This window comes from Magallana gigas, chromosome 5, assembly GCF_963853765.1.
Source record: "Magallana gigas chromosome 5, xbMagGiga1.1, whole genome shotgun sequence".
Classification (NCBI taxonomy): domain Eukaryota; kingdom Metazoa; phylum Mollusca; class Bivalvia; order Ostreida; family Ostreidae; genus Magallana; species Magallana gigas.
Genome location: NC_088857.1, coordinates 24,772,391 through 24,798,962, shown reverse-complemented (window position 1 = coordinate 24,798,962; position 26,572 = coordinate 24,772,391). Strand labels below are relative to the sequence as shown.

Here is a 26,572-nt window from a genome sequence, read left to right as displayed (position 1 = left end):
AAATTATTGTGTAAGATCTACTAGAATTAAACCAACGTTATTTTGCTTTTACCCTAATTGACTGTAATCTAGCTTTTATCATGTTCAAGAAATTTCTCAAGTTTTAGGGAAATTTCTTTAACATGAAAAAAAGGCCAATGTTTGCAACAACCTGGTTAATTTTAACACAGATTTTCTAACTGCAAACCAGTGCATTCCATAATGTTAGCTCTTGGATTTGTTAAAGAATCTACAGTTGTTAAAAATTGGTTGCAACGCAATAGTTTTCACCTTACTTTATGACATATTAAGTTTTTGCAAATATGAGTAGGAATTAAATCAGCAGATTTAGTTATCTTGAAAACGTTTACTCTAATTTCAACATAAATTGTTTTTTAGCTATCACAAAATTTTAAACCCCATCTTATTTAATATTTTTGTCAAAATCACTATTGTAGAACAGTTTAAATTTGAATTAGGTCAATGCCCTTTTAATGGTACGTGGCATATATATATATGCATGTGCCTGCATGGCTGCTTTTTAAAGATATATTCTTGGGGCAACAAACCACCATAATTTGTATAAAAGCAACCCCCCCCCCCAAAAAAAACCCCCCAACAAACGACATATTATATGCTCTAATGAGGTAATTCATTTTCACTTTTGTTAACATATGTCATATTGTGAAACATGTGAAATGTCCACAAGCTATCTTAACAAATATCATTCATTTTTAGGCAGATGGAGTCTAAGGCTTGCTTTCACCATTGAAACAAAGAACATTTATATTGTTTGTCACCGGCATTTTTCAGGTTGTTGACTTTGACATGCACTCTGTTTAATGATAACCACAAGCCTACTTGAACTCTTCATTGCATTTGAATGTATAGGATTTTTTTGGGAAATGAGGAGTCTAAATGCTCATGTGAGGCACCAAAACACAGAAGTACTTGTTTTATATGAATTCTTTAAAACATTCATTTAAAATAATATTAACGAATGATAATAATTTCCTCGTAAAATCGCGAGAAGCAGTTCTTGCAGATTTTAAAATCTCGCTCTTATTTTTCAGAAGTTTTGAGCTATATGAAATCATAACAAAAAATTGGTGCTCATTATTTATATTCTCCCAAGCAGAATTAAGAACTTGTGTAAAACAAGGAATTTAAAGTATTGAAAATGCTGTTTTAATATCTCTTCTACCTCATGAATTCATGCACAATGTGGTGGTCAATCTAGATAGGGGGAAAAGTTTCATCAAATATTTTGGAAGTTTGCTACTTGCTTGATGAAAGCTTGAAATTTACTATTAAGAATGTACCAGGTAATGTAGCTGCAATTTAGGGATGAATTTCATTGATAATAGCCAGGCATGCCCAATTTATTCAAGTATAATCTCAACTAGGTTTGACAAACTACACTTTAAATATATAAATATAAAAAGCAGTTAATAAAAAACCCACTTTATCCATTCCAGATGAATCCAGTTTTTACAAGCATAAATTAGCAGGCTATTGAATTTATTCCTTCATGTAAAACTTTATTTATGTTTTTTTTCTTACTCTAAAGTGCAATAATAAAGATTTCCCTATCTTTGTACATGAAAAGTAAAAATGATGAACTGAAATGCAAGAAGAGTATCATATATGATACCCTTTAAGGTCATTCAATTGTCGCATGACGTTATTTGGAGCATGCCGGAATACTTTACAGTTATCGGTTATAATATTACATGTAGTGTTATGTGATGTCTGGTTTTGCCAATGATAATTTCTTAATTTAACTTGTGTTTTCCACATTTTAAGCAATGAAAAGTGAAATGACACTAATGTTTAACAATTTATAGAGGGTATAGTTTGAGTTGAAATCGCTGAATTCTGAATCAATGAAAAACTGATAAAACCGTACATAGGAAAAGTTGACAGAGACTACAATTCATTATTTTTCACCTGGCAAAGTAATCATTTCTTTGCAGATTTTGATAGGATATATAATGAGATACAAATGTACCAATTTTCAGTGAGTTTGCACCATTAATATTATTTCAAAATTTATAGAGTGAAGTTTTATGTTGCTAAACTATACTTATTCATGGTTGAAAAAATGTATCAAAATTCACTCTAAATGTGATATGGCTTTCATACTAGCAAGTTTAAATGGCCTTTAATATGTTAAAATATATAAAATAAAGGATTGCGATTAATTTCTTATAAAAATTGCTTTATTATATAGAAATCAGTAAAAATAAATGTGATGTTTGATTGGAGAGCAGTCTTTACTATAATTAAGTTGATAGTGTACCTGTGTTAGCTCCTTCAGTATGAACAAAATATTTGCAACATACCAATGTTTAAGTTCAATTTGAATGTTTACATATTAATCTTCAAATTTAAACAAATATTTCACGGATTTAACCATAAAAACATCAAGGGTAGAGAAACCTTAAAAGTAAAATCATGACTGAATAAGAGAACACATTATTTACTGTTACAAATTTTGTGCTAGCTGTTACCATACCCCCCCCCCCCCCAAAAATTTTTGCAGAATTAAGTGTCTGCTTGTGTCCCTAAGCCCTTAATAAATAAGCATAGTATGCACTTATAAACCCTACTTGTATATATGAAACAATTATATATAAGTAAAACAATTTTATGGTTGACCAAATATATTGCGTATGCCAAAAATACCACATTTAGCAAGTAGTGATAACTACACCATAGTAAGGACAATGTGTTTAGTTTACTGTTTTATGATGATTTATTTGTCTACTTTTTTCCTTTCATGAAGAGGAGAAAGTGTGAATGTGATAATTCAGTATAACCTAATTAGTTCTGAAGGAGACAAAAACATCAATCTCATTTTAACCACAATTTGACTGTAGCTAATAATTTGGAAGGGGAGCTCATGAGAATTTATCATAATTCTTTACTGGTTGGGTCAATCTATATGTAGGCTAGCTATGCCTGTCCTTGCACACTTAAAAAAACAAGCATTCTGAGAGTATTGCATAAGCAATACACGTCCCCTACCGGTTTGTGGAAATTGTGAAAACAATGCACTGTAATGCAGAATATCGAACCCGAACAATAAAAAATTAGAATATAAAAAAATAATTTTCTCGAAAATATGTCAACTAGACGCTACAAAAGTGTAAACTTGATCTGTAGTTTGACATTTTGAATCTGTTCAGTAAATTTCATATCATTCCTCACACACATAAAGAAAAAAAGTGTGGAAAACTGAAGTGGGACAGACAGACGGACGGACGGACGGACAGACGGACAGACGAACTGACGGACGCAGAGGAAAGCTATAGTCCCCTCCGGTAAAAACCGGTAGGGGACTAAAAAGAATACATAGCCCTAGTCTTTGACACATGAAATTTTGTATAGTGGTGGGTTTGTTGATCTACCCCACTACATAGTTAAGATAATCAAAATTTTGTCGTCTATTTTAAATACTTAAAATCCTGGCTGTGCAAGATGCGTGGATATGGATCGTGATAGAAGTAATCCATTAATTGTTTTCATTACCATTCTGATCATAATTGCACATTAGATTTCAGAGTCGTAGTTATATAAATGGCATTTTAATGAGGCACTGTAGCTCGTGTGACAAAATAGTCCCAAATCGATTGAGATAACTGTTACTAGATTTTAAATGAAAGTAGTTAATCAATGCAACATTGATGTTTCACTGAAATGTGATACAAATATTTGATTGAATTAGATATTTAGTAATCTATAAATCATATCTGATTAACCAATGCCTAAACGCTCGAATGGAGATTTTTTTACCAATAGAGTTTTTAGTGAAATACAATTTGATGATCATGGCTTAAGTAACACCCTAACTTAATTAATACAGATAGTTTAGCCCCGTATAGATCAAATCATGTTAGAATTATATGAAGGAATACTTATGCAATGTATTTTGTTAGAGTATATCCACAAAAAGTTACATTAATTAGATGATTATAAATAGAAATTGAAAATTATGAAGCATGTCACTTGAATAAACAATAGTTTGATAATTCATGACTGTGAACTTCCTTTCCAAAAGTAAGGCTTTATAAAGTCTTAAAATAATATTTATGTTTGAATGTGTCAGAAAATTGGAAATAACCATGCACAATATGAATTTTTCATGCATGCATAAATGCAGTGAATAGCGTAGTAGTTCGACCATTGAGGAAAATAAACTAATTTTTTTTAAGAATAAAATTATTTCAATTTATATCATAAATATGATAAATTGCAGTAGAACTAAATAATTCATGCAATCTGCAATGCTCCTTGAAAAGTTGCATGCCCCCACACATGATTTAAAGAAAATTTTTAGAGCAAACGTTAATAAATAATGCATTGGATGCATGCATTTATGCTGAAAAGTAAAATTGTTTCTCATTTCGAAGTGGTGCGTCCTTTTATTTGTCTCTGGGGTTTTTTTCATCAAAAAGGAGAAGATTGTACAATGCCTGCTTAATCCCTTGCACCTAGAATTATATTTATTCCACTTATGTATATCTCTTATAGAAAGAAATCTTACATCTGAAGGTACATCAGCTAGTACATGTTTAATATAGAACTGAATACAAACATACCGTTTACAAACATACAATAATACTTTTGTCCTTAGTTTCATTTCTGTGATAATTTTCTTAAGGGGGATGTGCGGCCATAAGTTGTACATTTGAGGATAAGAATGTAAACATTTCTTGAACTGGCTTGTTTCTGCGCGAAACTGGCCAAAAATGTTGCCAAAAGATATAAAGGCAATAGATATGAAATCATTCATGTCATTTTGTTTGAAAAGTATGCATACAAGAACAGGTCAATGCCTTTTTATCACTTAGAACAGCTGTCGAAGTGTGCAGTTAGACTTATTTTGAAGATTTAAAAATATGAAGGGGGTTCATTGGTGTCCCCTCTACAACCATTTGTTGAGAAAAAGTTTTAAATTTTGCTCATTTTAGTTGTAACTTTGCCTCAAAATAGCGTACACTATTTTTATCAGTTGTCATGGGATCTATTTTAAGAACAAGAAAAATCCAGTCTATACTTAGAACTTCTGTGATTATGGAGACAGGTTGACGTTATATTTTTAAAGAAAAAAACAAATGTCAATTCAAAACAATCTGTTTTGAATTTGATATACATCTCTATACTTGTCCCATTTTGTTCAATGGGGATATTTTAGTTCTATAAGTATAGATTAAAGTAAATTCTTTTTAGAAGTGGGATAGGGGTCCCAAAAAGTGATTTTCTTAAATTTAAAAAGTATACATCATATTTCAATGAAAATATATATGCAATATACCTCCATAGACACAGACAAATATATTGTGTACGTGGTTTTTGAGTCCTATTTTAAAAATAGAGTAGCTTATTTTGAGACAAAGTTACAACTTAATAGGGCTGGGACGATACTGTACTTAGCCGATTCGGTACATATCACGATACATGAGATGCGATACGATACATATCAAGGTACATTGCAACTAAATGAAAACATGAATAAGGGTTAAAAATTTATTCAATCTGTCGATGTATTACCGCATGGTTATTTTGATATATTTAAAATGAGCGTTGCAGAATTTACAAATTACTTTAGTCTCATATACACTACTTCTACATAAACAAGTAATCCAAAAGTTGTTCACACTCCAGATTTAGTTTCCGAACAGTTTTGACAACTTTACGAGGTTTTCCGCCATCTTTGTACTTTCATATTAGGCGCGCGGACTAAAAATAGCCGATATATGAAGCTCGGATATTTTTGGAAAATAAAAAAAAGTTCGCCTAGGTATCGTTGTATTCATGGTAAATGTATCGATCAAAATATCGTCAAAATAAATACCGTGATGCACCGGTGCATCGGTGGATCGTTCCATCCCTACAACTTAATAGATAAGCAAGCTTAGACATTTTTCTCAACAAATGGTTCTAGAGAGGAAACCAATGAACCCCCTTCATATTTTTTCAGATTTTTAAATCTTCAAAATAAATCTGTGGCTGTTTACTGAGTGATTAAAAAGGCATTGTCCTAGCTGTTCTTGTATGCATTCTTTTCAAACATTAGGACTTAGTATTTATTGCTTTTATATCTCTTGGCAAAATTTTTTGGCCAGTTTCAGGCAGAGACAAGCCAGTTCAAGAAATGTTTACATTCTTATCCTCAAATGTACATGATGGCCGCACATCCCCCTTAACAGTCAACCTGATCTCAAATAATCTTGGACTTTGCTAGCGCTATTATTATTTGACAATATTTGTACAGGGCAAGAACATTATATATTTTTGGTTGTTATCTAGAGGGTTTAAAATATTTTCCAAAATAATTCTATATAAAAAAGTTGAAAAAAAGTGTATGACCTAAAAGGAAGTAAATTAAAGTGCAGAAATTAAAAAGAAAACGCCCATTATGATTCGATCATCCTCTCAGCTAAGAGGGAATATCTACAATCCTCCACCTATCATGCAGAGCTACATGTATACGCTGACACAAATAGCCATTGTCCATCATTCTGAATAACTGTTATAGTTTGACAATTATAAATATAGTTAGAAATTTTTGTGAAAACCACATATTTGAACCCATAATGGGTAAAGACTCAAGACTCCACATTAATAAAATATAATTATTAAAAATGAATTAACATTTCTCCTTTTAATAAAAGGGTACTTTTAGGATGGAGTCTAGACCGACTCGTTCATACTAAAAATTGGTAATTTAGCACAGTAAATGGTCACAATATAGACATAAAACATTGTGTGGCTTAATTAATTTGGAAACCTATACCTCTTACTGTTCGATGCAATTCAGTGTATTTATATATGCTTGAATAAAATACTCATTAAATATAATTATTGAAGCATGTTATTGACATGCATCATGAAATTTATAGTACTGTAATATAAAATGTATACAAGTTAAAAATATATGCTTTAGCAACATTTGAAAATAGTTCCTTTTCATTTCTCCAAGTGGGGGATACAAAACACCTTGTATGATTGTTGTTGTGAACCAGTTTATCATTGAAATCAGGATATGAAGTTAAAATTTTCACAATTAGGACATGGTTTACAGCATGCACCTGCTACGAACAGGCGCTCCAAAGATCAGCTAAAACCTTGCAGTTTTAAACTATACATGTACTTAATTCTCCTTTAGCAACTCAATTTTTCACACGCAGTACAATTTAATAATGATCCATTTCTTGGATATATAATCTGTTGAGGAAAGACTTAATATGTCTTTCTTATACCCCATGCAACAAAGTTGTTAGAGGTATAATGTTTTTGACCAGTCTGTCAGGCAGTCCGCCCATCCCTCAGTCCTATTGTTTTGTAACCACCTAACCAAATTTTGTGAAACTTTCTAGGTATTTACGACACAATGTGTAGATATACATATTACAAGGAAATTCCTATTCTATTATTTTTCTGGGAGTTTCGGCTCATTTGAACTTCAATTTTTTTAAAGTTATATTACAAGACAAAAGAATGGATGTGCATATTTGCAGGACATTTTTAGCTGACGATTTTTTCTGAGTTATGATCTTGATCAAATTATTTAGTGTATTTAATGTATACCTTATATTGCCATTCATTATGTGTATATATAATTGTGAAGTACTTGGATGGCTATAAACATCTGTAATGTTTTAAAAGAGATTTTTTTCAATCGGTTTGATGTTACTTGAGGAAACTCTTCATCCAAACTGTTTCATTTAATTAACTTTGCCAGCTTTAAAAGTTTAATCTCAATTACCTTCAAAGTGAGATCTCTATTGGCATGAATATTTATTGATAATTGTTCTATGAACCAAAGAAATTCAGTAGCCTACACTGATTCAGTGAACAGCACATTTTACTTAATCAACTTATTGAATGTCGAGATGAAGTGCATGAAATTGTTGTGAAACTGGTGCAGTATGAAATGACTCAAGTTATCTGTCAAGACACAAGTTTATCAATAGAACATATAGCATGCACTTGAATTTCTGCTTTTTTCTTGACACCAGTGGGTTGTTAACCAAAAAAACCCTGCAAAATTAGTAAAAAACTTAAAACTAATGTATCCTTTGCTCCTTGAAGAATGTTTGACCTTTAGAAATGTCATTTACCCCCTGCAAAGAACTACGTACTGCTTAGTCATATCTTTCCTAGCTTTTTTAAAGTGTTTTTAGCTCACCTGAGCTGAAAGCTCAAGTGAGCTATTCTGATCACATTTTGTCCGTCGTCCGTCTGTCCGTCCGTCTGTAAACTTTTTACATTTTGAACTTCTTCTGTAAAACCGCTTATCCAATTTCAACCAAATTTGGCACAAGGCATCCTTATGGGATGGCGAATATAAATTGCAGAAATAAAAGTCCGATCTGTATGCAAAGCGGAGAAAACCTTGAAACTGTAGAAAAAGGGGGGTGCATTTTTAAAAATCTTCTTCTCAAGAACTACTGATTTCAATTCAACGTAGTTTAGCATAAATTATCCTTATGGGAAGAAAAATATAAATTGCAAAAATTAAGGTCTAATTCTGTTTCAAATCTGAGTTATTACGAAAATAATAATAAATGAAAGGCGAGTTTCAGCTTCGCGTTCGGCATCCGGTAAAATGGGTAGGCAAGACTTGGCCTGGGCAAAACAAAAGATTGGCAGTTATTAATCTGCCAATCTTATTAAAATTTCAGGATATTTGATGGACCAGTATATTTGTATTCGCTGTAGATATTGCTGCAAAATAATGCGTATTTGGAATTGACGCTTGCCGATCTGCCCCGGCTTTTATTTTGCCACGGCCCGGGTTTGCATACCCATTTTACCAAGACTCGTATTCCATACTTCTAAAACGAGGTTCTTTGTTTAAAGCAGCCATGACATTATACGAAAAAGGGTCGACCTGAATATGATGAATTTGCTTGTTATGCAACAGTTCACGTATGAAGGGAAATTTTTGAAACATGCAAAATATATCGGTGCCGATTTTGTGAAGTAAATTGAGGCTAAATATTTCAATGCGTTGACAGTTTTCACACATGACGTTGGTGTTATAGCTTGTTCTGATTTTCGTTTCGTTTTCATTATTTATGCTTTGTAACCTGGGAACTTTCGTCTGTATTTCGTGATTTTTACGTATCAATTCAAACAGAGACTTCGGTAAATCAAACAATTAACTGTTTACCTGCGCAAATTAAGCAAAACCTGATGTATCAAAAAAGTACTGAAATACAATTCATTCTATCGGTAATTCGGCATTATCTTTTGCGTAATGGTAGATTAATGCAATAGGTTTTGTTGAGTCGCTCGGCATTTTCTGGAGTTAATTCAGTTTAAATAGAGTTTGATATCGCTGATGGAAATATGTAGGTATATACATGTATATATATGATTCATTTCGAAAAAAATAAATTGTGTTCTTTATTTGTTATAGTGCATGTTTCTTGTGTTTAATTGTTTACAATTTCTATTTACTAACCATATTTGAGTGTTAAGTTTCGAATTTTAAGCAATATATATATACAGAGATTTGCTCACAATTCTTTGTTTGTACACAGATCTTAAAAACTAAAGATTAAAAAAGTAAAAAATTTGTCAATATTTATTAAGAAAATTTTCAAAGTCTGTTCTTCCAGAAACCAACTTTAACAACTTATTGTATTGTAAACTTAACCTTTTTTCGTCATTATTACTCCTACTGTACATGTGATCCTTGACTGTGTTTGTGTACATTTGTATAAACTGATTTTGAACCTCAAATACCAGTGAACTGGCCTTGAGTGAATAAAAGAATTGAAAATCTTAGGCCATTCTTTTTTTTCCATTTTATATGCTGAATAGGAAATACCAAGTTAAAAATCTTAAGCTGAATGTAATAAACTCATTTGAACAACATATGACTCAAACCTAGGCAAACTGTGAGCTCTGTATCTTACTTATAATTCTACGATTGACGCTGAAATTTTGGTTGAACATTAGAAATTCTATATGAATTAGAGTATGTTAAATACGTGTACAAACAAAATAAAAGAATGATATTCTGTATATACCTACTCTCTGGTGCCCCCTCTTTATACAATAAATAATGTGAAATCTACATCAATTTTGATAGTTTTTCAGACACGAGTAAATACAAACGACATCTTTAAAACAGTTTCCATAGTTCTGACACATTTCTGTTGCAGGGATAAAGTAATTATCGCTATTCCTAAGAAAATATCACAGCAGAAAATTATCCTGGTTTGTACGTGAGGTAAATAACAGTCATTTAATTATAATGGAGAAGACAAATTAAATTTTTGAATGTTTTTAATTTGAGGAATTGAGCACATTGAGGTACAATTTTCTTCTTCACATCTATGCATGTAAGATTTTCTAAATAAAATACAATAACTATTATGTTTTTTTTTTTAAAATACAATAACAAGTAAGTAATTGATGAAAAAAAATATGTACCTATATGCTCTCATATATTTTGATCGCTTTACAAAGTGGGAGGAGGGGGGCAGAACGAAAATATAGGGAATTGGAAGTTAACAACTTAACAGTGTACCCCTACCAAAGGTTTAGTTTTATATCCTGCGTTGGATTTTCTTATTCTGGTAAAAAATAGTATTTCATGAAGGTACAATGTCAAAGATTACGTGTATGCAAAAATAAGTGTAAAATTCGAATACTTGACAATATTTATTTTTTGTTAATCTACCGAGGGACCATATGGCACAATATCTTTTGAACGCCCATTGTTGCTCAGGTGAGCGATGTGGCCCCATGGGCCTCTTGTTTAAAAATATAATCACAAAAAAAAATGTATTTAAACATTTAGGCCATATAAAATTAATATTTAGATTCTCATCCTGTAATTTGCAAAAAATATGGGGTGGGTGGGCAGATTTTATTTATTATTTTTCATATTTTAAGAAACACCTTTTTCACCGTCTATGTTCTAGAAATAACAACTGCTCTATTCTATTAAGTTGTTAATGCTAATGTGCGTACACAAACCCAGTTGTAATCTTTAATTTCCAATTTTTTTTTGGACTTAACTTTCTATTCAATTTTCTACTCCCAAAAAACTGACTTATAAGCGAGCATTTACTGTATTGCTTAATTATTAATAATTAACTTGCATGAAGATAGTTTGAGGAATGCTGACAAATTGATTTTAAATTCTGTAGATTGTGATTTAGTTTTGCTAAGTACCTGGTAGCTGTATGAATCAATGTCATTCGATCAGTGCAAATAATTCTTATGAAAAAAAAAGAGAGAAAATACTTGTATACTCAATAAACCTAAGTATCATACAAGAGAAGCTTGATAATCTCCTAGATCTAGGTAATTGGTACATGTAATACAATACAACTATTTATTTTTTAGGAACTCTATTTTTCAATAAACATTCTTTTATCTGATTTACAGTAAATGCAAACTTGCAATAGACTAAGTAAGAAAATTACATAAAATTAAAAGTGAAAAAAGGGAAGGTCATAAATTTAACACATATATTAATGAATTTTTTGGGTTATCTTGGCTTTGACATTAATTAAGTTCTTTAATTGTCAAATGAAGAAAATCAAATTTGAGACATTTATATCAGAGTTGTACTTTAGCTGGATTTGTCAGCATACAGCTTCGGTGCAGATTATATACAGCTGGTAAATTTTTCCGTGTGAAATTGTTTGCAAAATTCGAGTTTATAATTCTGGGAAAGTTGATATCATAGGCTGCACCTTTATTAGAAGTTCATATATAGCTGGCATTGATAGAATGCCTTATCTAAAGTATTCTAAGGTCAGCTGATCAATGTTTGAGAAACCCCCAGTTATAAAGATACAAGCACCCACACTTGTGAATGATTTAAGTGCATCATAGGGTCAATAGAAACATTTAAGGAGAAATGAAAAATCAATTCCATTTTTCTCTTGAACCCACAGAATATGACAAGCTTTTTTACTCTGATTCTGAAGTCAAAATTCTTCCCCAAAACTGCTTGGATTAATTATGTACGCAGCATTACCGGTATACATGTACTGTATAATGTCTGTAGTATTATATAGTCATCAGCATTACTGCTGCTGTGTAAGACATTATACAACTAGCTGTTGATATATAGTTTGACTGCTTAATTTCTGGAGTACTGGATGAACATTTCGTTGGCGGCGAAACCAGGGGCCCTAGGGGGAGATTTAAGCCCCCTTTGTTTTGCAAACCAAATACCTTTTTTTTCTTTTGCTTCTGATGCCACTTGTACTGCATTTAGAAGAAACTATGGTACTTAGATGTGTGAACCAATTAAGAACTAGGCGTTAATTTAATTCCCCAACTTATTTGTATTTATTATCATAAAGAAGTTGTCTAATGACTCAATCATAATATTCCAATGAAGCATAATTTTGAATATCATTAAAATTGTTGTTAATATGGCATGGCAATTTAAAAAAAATTATATTCATAATGAAAATGGACATATTCCTTCCTTCTTAATAAACTGTGCCTTAGTCATCCACTACAACAGAAATGATGTTAGGCTGTCCAAAGTTAACTCTATGTATAACGTTACCCACGTGAATATGGTTTAGGAGAAATTAAGTTTTGAAAAAAACCCAACAAAATCCAAATTTCAATTTAATTTTTACCAGTTTGATTATACTAGAATACTGTAGCCTGTAGAAATTCGAAATGATTAGAGCACAGTGCTATATGGACTATAAATCAGATACTCAATGGGATTATTAGAAAATAATCAATGTTAAAGCGATAACCTATGTTTACTTTGAATACTCACTGTATTTTAATAGTGTAAATGAATAAAAATCATTTGTTTGAAAATTTTGTTTGTTTTAATCCTACTTAATTAATTCAAAGTCTAACATCGATAGTATTATGAGGTGATAATTTCGGTCGGGGCGTGATCAAATCCAATAAAGCCCAAAGGGCTTTATGATTGATTTGATCACGCCCCACCGAAATTATCACCTTATAATATTCAAAGAGTGATTCCTTATAACTTATATATATATATAATTTTAAGCCATTGTATGTTTAAATATTTAAATAAAAATAAGCAAACCTCAATTTGGTGTCAATTGAAGTTATGGGTTATATAGTACAAAATCGATACGTAGTGGCACTGGAAAATGTAAATATATTGTTTATAAACTGGATTTGCCTAGCTAGTTCTAGTATTTATCACACTATAAATAGCTTTGATTTCTTTTGTCTCTTTCATCTGCCTAGTATGGTTCCCTTTATTTCTAACGGAAACTTATAGTTAATTCATAGCTCTGTTTCTATACTACAGAAACAGCCAGACAGAAATCTACACACCCCGTTTACTTAGCTTCAGCAACTGAGACTGACAGCCCTATGACTGAAATTTACACGCTGTTTATTGATTGAAAAAACCAAAAGCGACCCAAGAAAAATCACCAACTGTACGAAATAATCATTATGATGTCAGACTTAAATTCCCATAAGAGATGACTTCGCTGTTTCTTTTAAAGGCTTTGACACAATTTAAGATCAACAATTTTGTTTTTATTTTTAGCTCACCTGAGCTGAAAGCTCAAGTGAGCTTTTCTGAACTAAGCTACTGAGCTTTTTCTAAACTGATCACATTTTGTCTGTCCTCGGTCTGTCCGTAAACTTTTCACATTTTCAACATCTCCTCAAGAACCACTAGGCCAATTTCAACTAAACTTGGCACAAATCATCCTTAGGCAAAGGGGATTCAAAGTTGTGAAAATTAAGGGCCACGCCCTTTTTCAAGGGGAGATAATTAAAAATTAATAAAAAAATTGAGAATTTTTCCAAAATCTTCTTCTCAAGAACCATCAAGCCAGGAAAGCTGAAACTTGTATGGAAGCATCCTCAAGTAGTGTAGATTCAAAGTTGTGAAAATCATGATCCATGGGAATAGGGTGGGGCCGCAATGGGGGGTCGAAGTTTAGCATAGGAATATATATAGTAAATCTTTGAAAATCTTCTTCTCAGAAACTAACCAGCCAGGAAAGCTGAAACTTGTATGAAAGCATCCTTAGGTAGTGTAGATTCGAAGTTGTGAAAATCATGGCCCCCGGGGGTAGGGTGGGGCCACTATGGGGGGGGGGGGTGTCAAAGTTTAACATAGGAATATATAGAGTAACTAGATCTTGTTACGAGTAACGAGTAGGTCTTCTGTCCGATTTGTTTTATACGATACGATATAATATTGATACTCTCAGCCAAATCTGAGATTCTGGTGAAACTAGGTTTTTTGTCTCGAGACCAGAAACGGACGAATGGAAGTGATTAATGAAAATAAAAGCTATGTTTCTTTTACACATTTGCCTAGTGTACATCACTGTTTATTATCCTAGATGAAACACCAAAGACAATCGGTTAAACTTGTTAAAAACATGAATTGTATGGACTCTTCTCGTGAGTACCGGAAGTGACGGTTGACAAAAGAAACCCGTTAAACACATCTTCAATCAATTGTCTATCATTCATATATGTTCGTGTCTCAATCACTTACAGTGACTAAAATCTCGCGGTTATCAATTTTGTAAAAAGGATAGGTACCTAAGATATTTGATATAACTGCCCGGAAGTAGAATATGTTTGCTTATTTAACATATATAAGATCGTGTAATGATATACCGGTATTCATTCCATGTAAAAAAAAAAAAAAAATAAGGAAAAAAATATTTTAAAGTGCTTCCGGTGACGACCGGAAGTGACGACGATTCAAACAAAAGAATGTAAACCTGGATACATGCTTAGGGCTATCATCCCACAAAGTTTGGTTGTTGAAGTCATCACCGTTTTAAAAATCTTGTGGAGTCATTTTTTATTTGTCTTTGACATGAAACGGACAAACGGAAATGCTCAGTGAAAATAAAAAGTAAAGTATTTCTTGAACATTAGACACTTGTACTTAATTGTTCATCAATTGTACTAAAAATGTCGAAGAAAAACAGTTCAAACAGCTTGATTTGTATTAACTCTAAATGAAACAAATTAAATTCAAAATAAAAAATAATTTTTGAAGTGCCTCCGGTGACGACCGGAAGTTATGACGAACAGAACAAAATAGTTTAAAGACATCTACAACTATAGTTCTTTAATCCTATAGAGTCTGAATGCTCAAGACCTTATCATTTTTGAGACCTCAATGTCACAAGCTTTTTGTCGCGGGACAGAAAACGGACGACAGGAAATGAACTTTGAAAAAACTAAAAATTGAATACTCGATATATAATTTATTTCTATCACTCCTAAAAATTTCAAGAAAATCAATCGAGCCATCTCTGAGAAATTGTGTGTACAAAGAACGGGAACAAAATTCGTACCCAGTTTTCGAGCCATAGTGAGCTCTTTAGAACGGCGCCAATGGCGTAAAACAAAAACAATAGGTACAACTTCAGACTATGGTCTACCAATACTGAAAATTTCATATTCATATCTCTGATAGTTTTCGAGATGAAGCGTGCACAAAATGGGTCGAAAAAGTGACAAAATCAGCAATAAATCAGTACCGGAAGTGACGACGGCAAAAATATTAAAAACAAAATAAATTCAGATCACCCGCTATCATCTGTGAAAAAAGGTGTAAATCGGTTGGATAGTTTCCGGGAATTTCGTGCACAAAATTTGTGGAAAAAAAAACAATAACTAGATCTCGTTACGAGTAACGAATAGGTATCCCGTCCGATTTGTTTTATACGATACAATGAAATATCGATACTCTCTGCCAAATCTGAGATCCTTGTGAAACGAGTTCTTTTTTTTTTATCTTGAGACTGGAAACTGACGAACGAAAGTGATTAATGGAAAAAAAGCTAGTGGTTCTTGTATATTTGCCTAGTGTTCATCACTGTTTATTATGCTAGATGAAACACTTCAGTAAAACTTGTTAAAACATGGATTGTTCGAACCCTTCCGGTGAGCACCGGAAGTGACGGTTGACAAAATTAAATCCGTTAAACACATCTCCAATCAATTGTCTATCATTCATAAAAGTTTCATGTCTCAATCACTTCCAGTGGCTAAAATCTCGCAGATATCAAATTTATAAAATGGATAGTTACTTAGGATATTTGATATAACCCACTGGAAGTAGAATAAGATTGTTTATTTAACATTGTAGAGTTAAAATATATAAGACCGTGTACTGATATATTCATTTCATGTAAAATATACAAAATAAGGAGAAAAATATTTTAAGTGCTTCCGGTGACGACCGGAAGTGACGAGGAATCAATCAAAATAAAGTAAACACATATACATACTTTAGGCTATTATCCAACAAAGTTTGGTTGTTCAAGTCATCACCGTATTTGAGGTCTCGTGGAGTCATTTTTTTTTTTGTCTCTTGACAAGGAAGTGGACAAACGGAAATTATCAGTGAAAATAAAAGTTAGAATTTCATGAACATAAGACAACTGTACTTTATTGTTGATCAATTTTGCTAAAATTGACAAAAAAAAAATAGTTAAACTTTCAAACAGCTTGATTTGTTTGAACCCTTCTGGTGAGGACCGGAAGTGACGGTCGACAAAATGAAAGTGGTTTAACAAATTTTCTATCAAATTTTTATCATCTCTCTTAGTCTGGTGTATTGATCGTTTGACTTTCTGACATCTTGTGGGTAAAACAGTTATTTAAAAAAGGCTATCTGAGATATTTGAGATATCTCACCGGAAGTATAATTTTTTTATTTATTTAACATTGGAGAGATGACATATGTAAGGATTAATACTTATACTTTAATTCTATATGAAACAAAATTAATGCAAAAAAAAATAATTTTAAGAGTGCTTCCGGTGACGACCGGAAGTTATGACGAACAAAACAAAATAGTTTGAAGACATCTGCAACTACTGGCGTAAAACAAAAACAATAGGCTCAACTTCAGACTATGGTCTACCTATCCTGAAAATTTCATATTCATGTCTCTGATAGTTTCAGAGGTTTAGTGTGCACAAAATAGGTCGTAAAAATGAACAAGATGGCTGATAAATCGGCACCGGAAGTGACGACAAGAAAATAATCAAAAATGTATTAAGTTCATATCAAGTCTAATCATCTGTGAAAAAATGGTGGAAATCGGTCAAATAGTTTTTGAGAAATCGTTTGCACAAAATTTGTGGGAAAAAAAAAAATAATAACTAGATCTACAAAGACTAGATCTTGTTACGAGTAACGAGTAGGTCTTCCGTTCAATTTTTAAATGATACGATTAAGATATCAATGAAATTTCAGAATTCCCCCTCAACCACTCCCTTTTAGATAATGCATACGATTGTCAATATCCCTTAAAATGTTTAACAAAGAGTTTTGTTTTTTCACATACAGCACATTAAAGATTTAAGATTTTAGTCCCCTATAATCCCTAATTACGTCATCAATTGTTTTGGCAATGAGTATTACAAACTGATATTGCTACGACCAACAACTTTGTTTCTGTAATGCATTACAAAATCTTGATCGTTTTTAAGGTATGTGTAATAGATTTTACGAGTGTCATGGCCCCTAATTTAAGGGGCCAGCCCTTTTTCTTGAGTTCATTCGAAACATCCATGGACACTAACATTTTTTGTTCTTATACTTATCAAAAATTGTTGTTCATTTTTGAGATACAAATGATTGAATAGTTTACGGGCCAGTCCTCTAGATCCTTAATGGGGACAGACTTTGGTGCTTTGATAAATGGAATCGATTAGAATTATTAATGCAAACATTTTCTCTTATACAATGCTTAACAAAGTATGTCTCCTTTTCTAAATATATTGCGTCAAAGTTTTAGTACTTTGTCCCCTAAAAATCCCTAATTACGTAATAAATGGGCGTGGCAATGATTTTACCTGATAGATATTGTTACGATCAACAACTTTGCTTCTATAATGCATTACAAAATCTTTATCTTTTTAAGGTATGTGTAATAGACTTTACGAGTGTCTTGACCCCTAATTTAAGGGACCAGCCCCTCTTTCTTGAGTTCATTCGAAAGGTCTCACGAATACTAACATTTTTTGTTCTTACACTTATCTAGAATTGTTGTTCATTTTTTAGATACAAATGATTGAATAGTTTACGGGACAGACCTCTAGATCCTTAATGGGGACAGACTTTGGTGCTTTGATAAATGGAATCGATTAGAATCATTTATGCAAACATTTTCTCTTCTACAATGCTTAACAAAATATGTCTCCTTTTCTAGATATATTGCGTCAAAGTTTAAGTACTTTGGCTCCTTAAAATCCCTAATTACGTAATAAATGGGCGTGGCAATGATTTTTTCTGATAGATATTGTTACGATCAACAACTTTGCTTCTACAATGCATTACAACATTTTAAGTTATTTGTAATAGAGTTTACAAGTGTCTTGGCCCCTAAAAAAAGGGGCCAGCCCCTTTTTCTTGATTTTATTGCAAAGAACTTTCGATTATCTACTACTTTTGTTATATATGTCTTAACAAAATATCAACAGATAAAAAGATACAGATCAAAACGTATGAAAATTTTGAATAAAAATTTGTACCCAATTTTCGTGCCAAGGCGAGCTCCAAGAAATGGCGCCACTGCCGTAAAACAACATCATAGTGCACAACTTCAAACTATAGACTACCTATCCTGAAAATTTCATAGTCATATTTCTGATAGTTTCTGAGATCAGCTCTGCACAAAATGGGTCGTAAAAATGTACAAAATGGCCAATTAATCGGTACCGGAAGTGACGACAGGAAAAATCTCAAAATTGTATTAAGTTAACATCAAGTCCCATCTTCTGTGAAAAAATAGTTGAAATCGGTTGAACAGTTTTCGAGAAATCTCGCACAAAATTTGGAAAAAAAAAATAATAAACAGTACGAAAACTATAAGGTCTTCTGTTGGAAACCGAAGACCTTAATAAGAAACAGTACGAAAACAATAAGGTCTTCCGTTGCAACCGGAAGACCTTAATGATAATAAGAAACTGTACAAAAACTTTAAGGTCTTTCGTTGGAAACGGAAGACCTTAATAACTAGATACGACCTCGTTACGAGTAGGTCTTCCGTCCGATTTTTTATTTTATTTTAAATGATACCACGAAATATCGATACAATTTTAAAATTGACACCCCCCTCCCCCCCCCCCAAATTTTAAGATAATGAATAAAAATCCCTAATTACGCCAAACATGGGCCTGACGATGACTTTTTCAAACCGATAATGTAGTGTTTAAAAAATTTGATTATATAATGCATTACAAAATATTTATCGTTTTTAAGTTATTCGTAATAGAATTTACGAGTCTCCTGGTCCCTAATTAAAGGGGCCAGCCCCTTTTTCTTGATTTTATTGGAAAGCACTTTAGATTATCTACCACTTTTGTCATATATTATTTAACAAAATGTCAACTGATAAAAAGATACAGATCAAAACGTTTGACAATTTTGAATGAAAATTCGTACCCAATTTTTGTGCCTAGGCGAGCTCCAAGAAATGGCGCCACTGGTGTAAAACAATATAATAGTGCACAACTTCAAACTATAGACTACCTATCCTGAAAATTTCGTATTCATATCTTTAATAGTTTCTGAGATCAGCTCTGCACAAAATAGGTCGTAAAAAGATAGAAAACCCGCCGTAACTCGGTACCGGAAGTGACGATTTCAAAATTTCAAAAAACGTCTAGAATTATGACCTCTGGCTATCATCTGGGAAAAATTGTCAAAATCGGCTGATTAGCTTCTGAGAAATTGCGTGCACAAAATTTGTGGAAAAAAATAATAATAAGAAACAGTACGAAAACAATAAGGTCTGCCGTTGGAAACGGAAGACCTTAATAATAAGAAACTGTACGAAAACTATAAGGTCTTCCGTTTGAAACGGAAGACCTTAAATATTTAAAAATCTTCTTCTCAGAAACTAATCAGCCAGATGATTCTTTATAATTGTTAAGACTTTGGCCCCAGGACAATTCTTCGGCCTCACAAGAAGGATCAGAGTTTGATGTAGCTTTATATCCCATATATAAACAATTGTTAAGGATCTTTTTGAGAACTGCAATACTCAACATGTGATATGACTATAAAATTATCCTGTTAGAAAAGGGACTAATGATTATAAACATAAGAATATCCAGGGGGAAAATGGATTTTATTTATACAGGATCTACATGTATTATTGTACATTTTCCAGATAGTTTGTATTATGACTCCATTAAGCTGATTTTATCATACCTATTGATAATCAGGTGAGCGATGTGGCCCATGGGCCTCTTGTTTTATATATTATATTGTATGATATGATATTGGTTTACATAATATATTATTATATCACATAAAATGGTATTATATGATATTGTAACATAGAATATTGTATAATATGATATGATATTGTTTAATATGATATTGGTTTACATAATATATTTATATGACATGAAATTGTAGGATATTTTGACAAACAATAAGAAGTATCATTTGATACTATATCGTATAATATGATATTGTATTATAAAGTATATAACTATATCACATGATAATGTATCACATGATATGATACAATGTTGCAACAAGTTATATTGTATCAAACAATACAATATCATAATACATTATACAATATAATATCATATGTTACAAAATTGTGATGTATTATGTGATATGATATTGTTTCATATAATACTATATTGTATCATATATTATGTAATTGTATTATGTGATCAAATACAATAATGTATTACAGAATACACTGTCATATATCAATGTTTTATATTGCATCATTATTAGTCCCCTACCAGTTTCACCAGAGAGGACTATAGCTTTCCTCTGCGTCCGTCAGTCTGTCCGTCCGTCTGTCCGTCCGTCCCTCCGTCCGTCCCTCTGTCTGTCCCACTTCAGTTTTCCGCGCTTTTTTTTATTTATGCGTTTGAGGAATAACATGAAATTTGCTGAACAGCTTCAAAATGTCAAACTACTGATCAAGTTTACATTAGCGTCTGGTTGACATATTTTCAAAAAAATTAATTTTTTATATTCCATTTTTTTAATGTTCGGGTTCGGTATCGGGTTCGGTGTGTAATGATTAAACAAGTAAAGTATGTAGTCAGTAATAATATTGTGCATTACTTGGACCATTCCTTTTATTGTTTCTAACAAAACAAATAAGTTCTCTAAAATAGTTTCAAGCATTGTGTTGTTAATTTAATCGAAAGGGTTTTTATGGCTTACGGCCATCTAGTTGCCGGATAATCTTTACGGCAAAGAGTTCAGTTATCTGAACATGCGCGACAAAAAATAGTTCTATTCGAATGTTGCAAAATTAACTGTTTGTTGTTCAAAATAAATATCTTTTAGCAAGATTATATTTTCCCTATATTATTATCACTTATTTTATTGTAACTAATATGAATTGAATTGATTTCAATAAACTCGAAATCTAACGCGAATGAATATTAAATGCAGTGTTTTCCCTAGGCCGTTTTTGCATAGAGGTATTGCCCCCGCCATGCATCACACAGTACCGGCATGCTTTCCGCTATGCATACTTACATGTATTATAAGCAAAAAATCTTTTCCCAATTATTTTAGATCCTAACAGTGATAAGTAAATGTAAAGTTGTCGTTCATTCGTTCAATCTTCATAAAAACGTTTGCACCCACAGGGAGCGTCGCTAACTTCGATTGACATCGATCTCAGCAAGGGGGGAAGTGTTTAACGGTTAAAGGACTGAACTTATGATTGAGATATATTGAAACTGGGATTATAAATCGGTAATAAATGCATATATAGAGGGGCAATTACTACTTGTTTTAATATAATGTGCCTTCTTCGACACCTCCGCCATTATCGAATGTTGGGGATTTTCCAAGATCTAAAAATAGCACAATGTTCCCTCGATGGATTACCTTGGTTGTGCTATGATTGAACTGTTTATTTGTCGTAAAAATATTGGAAACTTGAGACCAAATGTACTCAAATAAGAAAACAATATACAGTTAAGCTTGATTGCAAGTCATATACGGAAGCGATGTCACATTACTATAACATAGAGACATCGTATAGTATGCCTCTGAAAATGACTGTGTACACATGTCATGTGAAGAGAGATTGACTGCAAAGTTATAGTGCAGTAATTAATTTTAATTAAATTTGGTGTCAAAACAAGTTTGCTGTAATTGAATAGTTCTGCCTGTTTCTTGCCCCCCCCCCCCCCCCCAAAGAGTTTATCTCTGTACAAAGGGAAAAAAATAAAACAGAAGGTGTTAGAACTGCCTTGTGAATCTATATTTCTTATAAAAGCTTGTGAAGGTCAGCCTCTTAAAAAAGTAGAAAAAAACCAGAAAAATATGAATAAATATACATATATGAAATACAAATAAAATGGAATAATACTTGTTGGTGTAGATTTCATGAGAATTCATTAATTATAGTACATAACATGCAGTACATTTCATCATTTGGTTATATTATTTTTACGCGCAGTGATTTCGCGCTGGCTGTGGCGCTGTTACGTCGCACGGTGCACCAACTCTCGCGCAAGTTCATAGTGTGTAGGAATACAAGGTATACTGATATTTGAGAGCATGTTGGTTTTAAGTGTTTTTTGTGTCCTATATCGTTGAATGAATTTACAGTTAATGTACTTCAGTCGTTGGATAAAAGAAAGAAACAAATTGTCTCATATTGGAGTTTGAGTCTGACATCATCATGATTATTTCATGCAGTCTATGATTTTCCTAAAAGCAATGGTGGTTTCAACCAATTGATAAAAGAGGCGTCTAGATTTCAGTCCTGTCTGTTTCGGTCACTAAGGTTCGACCAATCAACAAATGGGGCATGTTGATATCGGTCCTGTTAGTTTCTATAAATCTATGAATTACATGTAGCTAGTTACTTTCTATAGAGCTATAAATAAACTAAAGTTTCCGTAAGAAATAGAGGGAATCATACTCGATCCATGTAAATATAGTCATATCAAACCCGTAAGCCATTATGGCCCTTCAGGCCTTTGATTTGTATAATTACAATCGGGTTCGTTATTGGGTTGGTCTGTTGAGTCGGGGTACAGAAGACGGTAAGAATGATATTGTGCATAACAGTGCATTGTTTCCAAAATTTCTACAAACCGGTAGGGGACGTGTATTGCTTATGCAATACTCTCAGAATGCTTGTTTATTACAGTATTCTGTTGTATCATATTGTATATCGTGTAAGTATCATAGGATGCAATATCATATTTTATATTATGGTATTGATAAACATTGTATCTAATGATAATGATGAAATGAGCATATGATTGTCATATAATTTTTTGTCCCCCGCTGCAACGCAGAGCGGGGTCATAGAAATGCCGGGCGTCCATGCGTCAGTGTTTCCGTCCGTCACACTTTTTTGTAAGCGCTCTCATGCCTACAAATTTTGACGGATTTTCATTAAATTTATACCAAATGTTTATACCACTATTACCTTGGTCAAGTTCGAAAATCAGCATTGGTTGATACTTTTTGTTGGAGTTATGGGACTTTGTGACCTTGTAAGCGCTCTCATGCCTACAAATTTTGACAGATTTTCATTAAATTTATACCAAATGTTTATACCACTAATACTTTGGTCAAATTCGAAAATCAGCATTGGTCGAAACTTTTTGTTGGAGTTATGGGACTTTGACCACAATAATGACTCTGTTTTATCCAAAAATTGACCTTGTAAGCGCTCTCATGCCTACAAATTTTGACGGATTTATCACACTTTTTTGTAAGCGCTCTCATGCCTACAAATTTTGACAGATTTTCATTAAATTTATATCAAATGTTTATACCACTATTACCTTGGTCAAGTTCAAAATCAGCATTGGTTGATACTTTTTGTTGGAGTTATGGGACTTTGTGACCTTGTAAGCGCTCTCATGTCTACAAATTTTGACGGATTTTCATTAAATTTATATCAAATGTTTATACCACTAATACTTTGGTCAAGTTCTTTCAGATTGTAGTATTTTGGATATATTGCGACAGGAAAAATAGAAAAAAAAATCGGTGGTGGGGGAAAAAAATGTTCCTCCCAACCTCCCCACACATTTAATTCTGGAACAGCCCTGAATGTTTGAAAATATTGCAATTTCATATACAGTATACTAGTATACTGCTTGACCGGCGGGGGACCCAGGAATTCTTGTTAACATATGATATAGTTATACGATATTGTGTCGAAACAGTATCCATGTTTATCCAAAATTATTAACTATAATTTTCATATAATATGATTAAGGTGGTCTCATAAAGGTGATGATTCACAAAGGTGACGCCTCGTCTCAGTGAGCTTTGTAATCTGTGATTACTTATGCTTTCATATTGTATTCTGATATGCAGGCCGACAAAGCATACAATTTGCCCAAAAAATATTGATGTGTGATATGGTTTAAACAAATGTTTATGCTCTCTTTTAAACATCCAGTTCTAATTTACTAATAATTGATAATAATTTTTTTTTAAAATGGACGTTTTACAAATTTTCATCATTGTTATTAATTTTTGCAAGTGGTTTAACACGGTTACACATTCCTAACAGCAATAACAAAAGAAAAAACTAGCATGAAAAACATTTAATTTTTTTCTTATGTATATGTATAATTCTGCATCTATAATTTAAAACTAGGCTTTCATCGTTAAGCCCATTTAGTGCTGAGTGTAGGACAATCTAAATTGGTTTTTGGGATTTAAAAACAAAAGTGTCACTATCTTGTGATTTTATATATAAAGTTCAATGTTCTCTTCAGTTCTCTCTCTCTTGTGAAATATGGCGAAGTACCTTATATGTTTTAAATTATGTATATTAAGAAGTTTGTACCGATCAATACATGCATGTAATATATATAATTGTAAACAAAAAAAATGGTTTGTGTAGTTATCGTCTGTCAAAACAAACCAAGAAGCAATTAAATTTCATTTCAGTTTGTCTTGATTTTTTCAGAATCAAGGGATGTCAATTTGGGCGAGGACCCAGCAGTTGCCTCAAGACAAACTGAAACATGTCTCCAATCTGTACGAAACTTCCCAGATCCCTATTGAAGTTCGACACTACTTTGCTGAGTGGATTGAGGAACAACCCTGGTAAATCAGCATGACTGCATGTAGCTGTTATTACTTAATTTTTAGACATCATTGCTTTATTCTGAGGTTCTTTATGTCATTTTTTTTGTAAATTGAATTTATAAGTTTGAATTTCAAATTAATTAAAAGAATTGAAGTTGCAGCAATTGGGAAGAAAAAGCTTATGGAGAAACTATACCCCCCCCCCCCCCACACACACACACCTGTGTATGGTAGGGGTAGGAAACATATATGAGTGACCTATTTTTTAAAATTCAGCAGTATTTTGAAGGAAAAAAAACACCTATTGGTATCATGTTGAATTAATTGATTATGGTGGCAAACTGTAAACAAATGACTTGAAAAATATTGCTGCAGAGACTCAAGTTGCAACAGATTGCAGATATGTGTGAATTTTCTCAGAGAAACTAGAGCCAGAGTTAATAACTATTTAACTGTAAAGGTTTCGTGTAAAATTTGCTTCAAACTCAACGTCCTTCGGTTTACTCTCTGTGAGGGATACCCATTTGCTTTGTTGGGCTTGCTCAGACCAAAAAGAAAGACAAGTACCATTCAAAGATATGACCACCTACTTTTATGAAATCATGCCCCAGGAAATGCCTATAAATCAATTAACTGTTCAATGATTTCTTTGTTACATATGTAAAAAAGGTATCATAGATTTTAAGTTAATAAGAAAATCTATGAGGACATGAAATGAGAAAAAAATGGTTTGCATGGTGCCAAGGAGAACTATGCGAACGGTCAGTGGGATAAAGTGATTTTCTGTGATGATTGAAAGTCAGATTGTTTAGATACATTTGATATTTTTATACCCGCACTTTCTAAAGAAAGTTCGGGTATATTGTTGTTACCCTGTTCCGTCCGTCCGTCTGTCACGTTTTACTTTCTCAAACTGCTCTTACATCTTTTAAACCAGCAAACTGAACTCTTGGAGTTTGATTTTGGGTATCATGTTGTTTTGTAAAAAGGTTTCAAAAATTCACTGTAAGTCCTGGGGGTCAAATAATTGGTAAAAAATGACGTTTTTTCACAAAAAACCTTCTTCCTCGAACTCCTCCTACATTTTCAACAGTAGACAAATCATCTTTTGGAATATGTTTTAGGGTATCCTATAGATGCGCAATAAGGTTTCGGAATTTTCAATTTTGTCCTTGGGGTCATTTAATGGCTAAAAAATGACGTTTTTTTTAAACAAAAAAACTGGTTTCAAAAACGTCATTTTTTTTTGGCAGTAGCCAAATGATCTTCTAGAATATGATTGGGGTTGTCATATTGAGGCGTGATCAGGTTCCAGAATTTTTTTTTTTTATTAAGGGGATCAGTGGGCAACAAAAAATGATGTTTTTTGGCAAAAAAAATATGGTTCCCAGAACTCCTCTTACAACTTTTGGAGTAGCTACGTCATCTCCTGGGATATAATTGGGGCTGTCCTTTAGATGTGCAATAAGGTTTTAAAAATTTAAAATTCATCCAGGGAGTCAAATAGTAGCAGAAAATTGATGTTTATCACTAA

At 32.5% G+C, this 26,572-nt stretch overlaps 1 protein-coding gene across 5 annotated transcripts in view; it reads left to right on the top strand.

Annotated features, from left to right (window-relative positions):
* Positions 1-26,572, top strand: part of LOC105335326 (signal transducer and activator of transcription 5B) — a 179,915-nt gene that overhangs the window by 21,389 nt on the left and 131,954 nt on the right. For all 5 annotated transcript variants that reach the window (XR_010714000.1, XM_066084668.1, XM_066084669.1 and 2 more), the window contains exon 2: positions 24,917-25,056. Coding sequence is in view for 4 of the 5 variants with exons in the window: in XM_066084668.1 (XP_065940740.1) it covers positions 24,917-25,056 (140 nt within the window). In the remaining variant the exon portion in view is untranslated. The remainder of the gene's footprint in view (positions 1-24,916; positions 25,057-26,572) is intronic.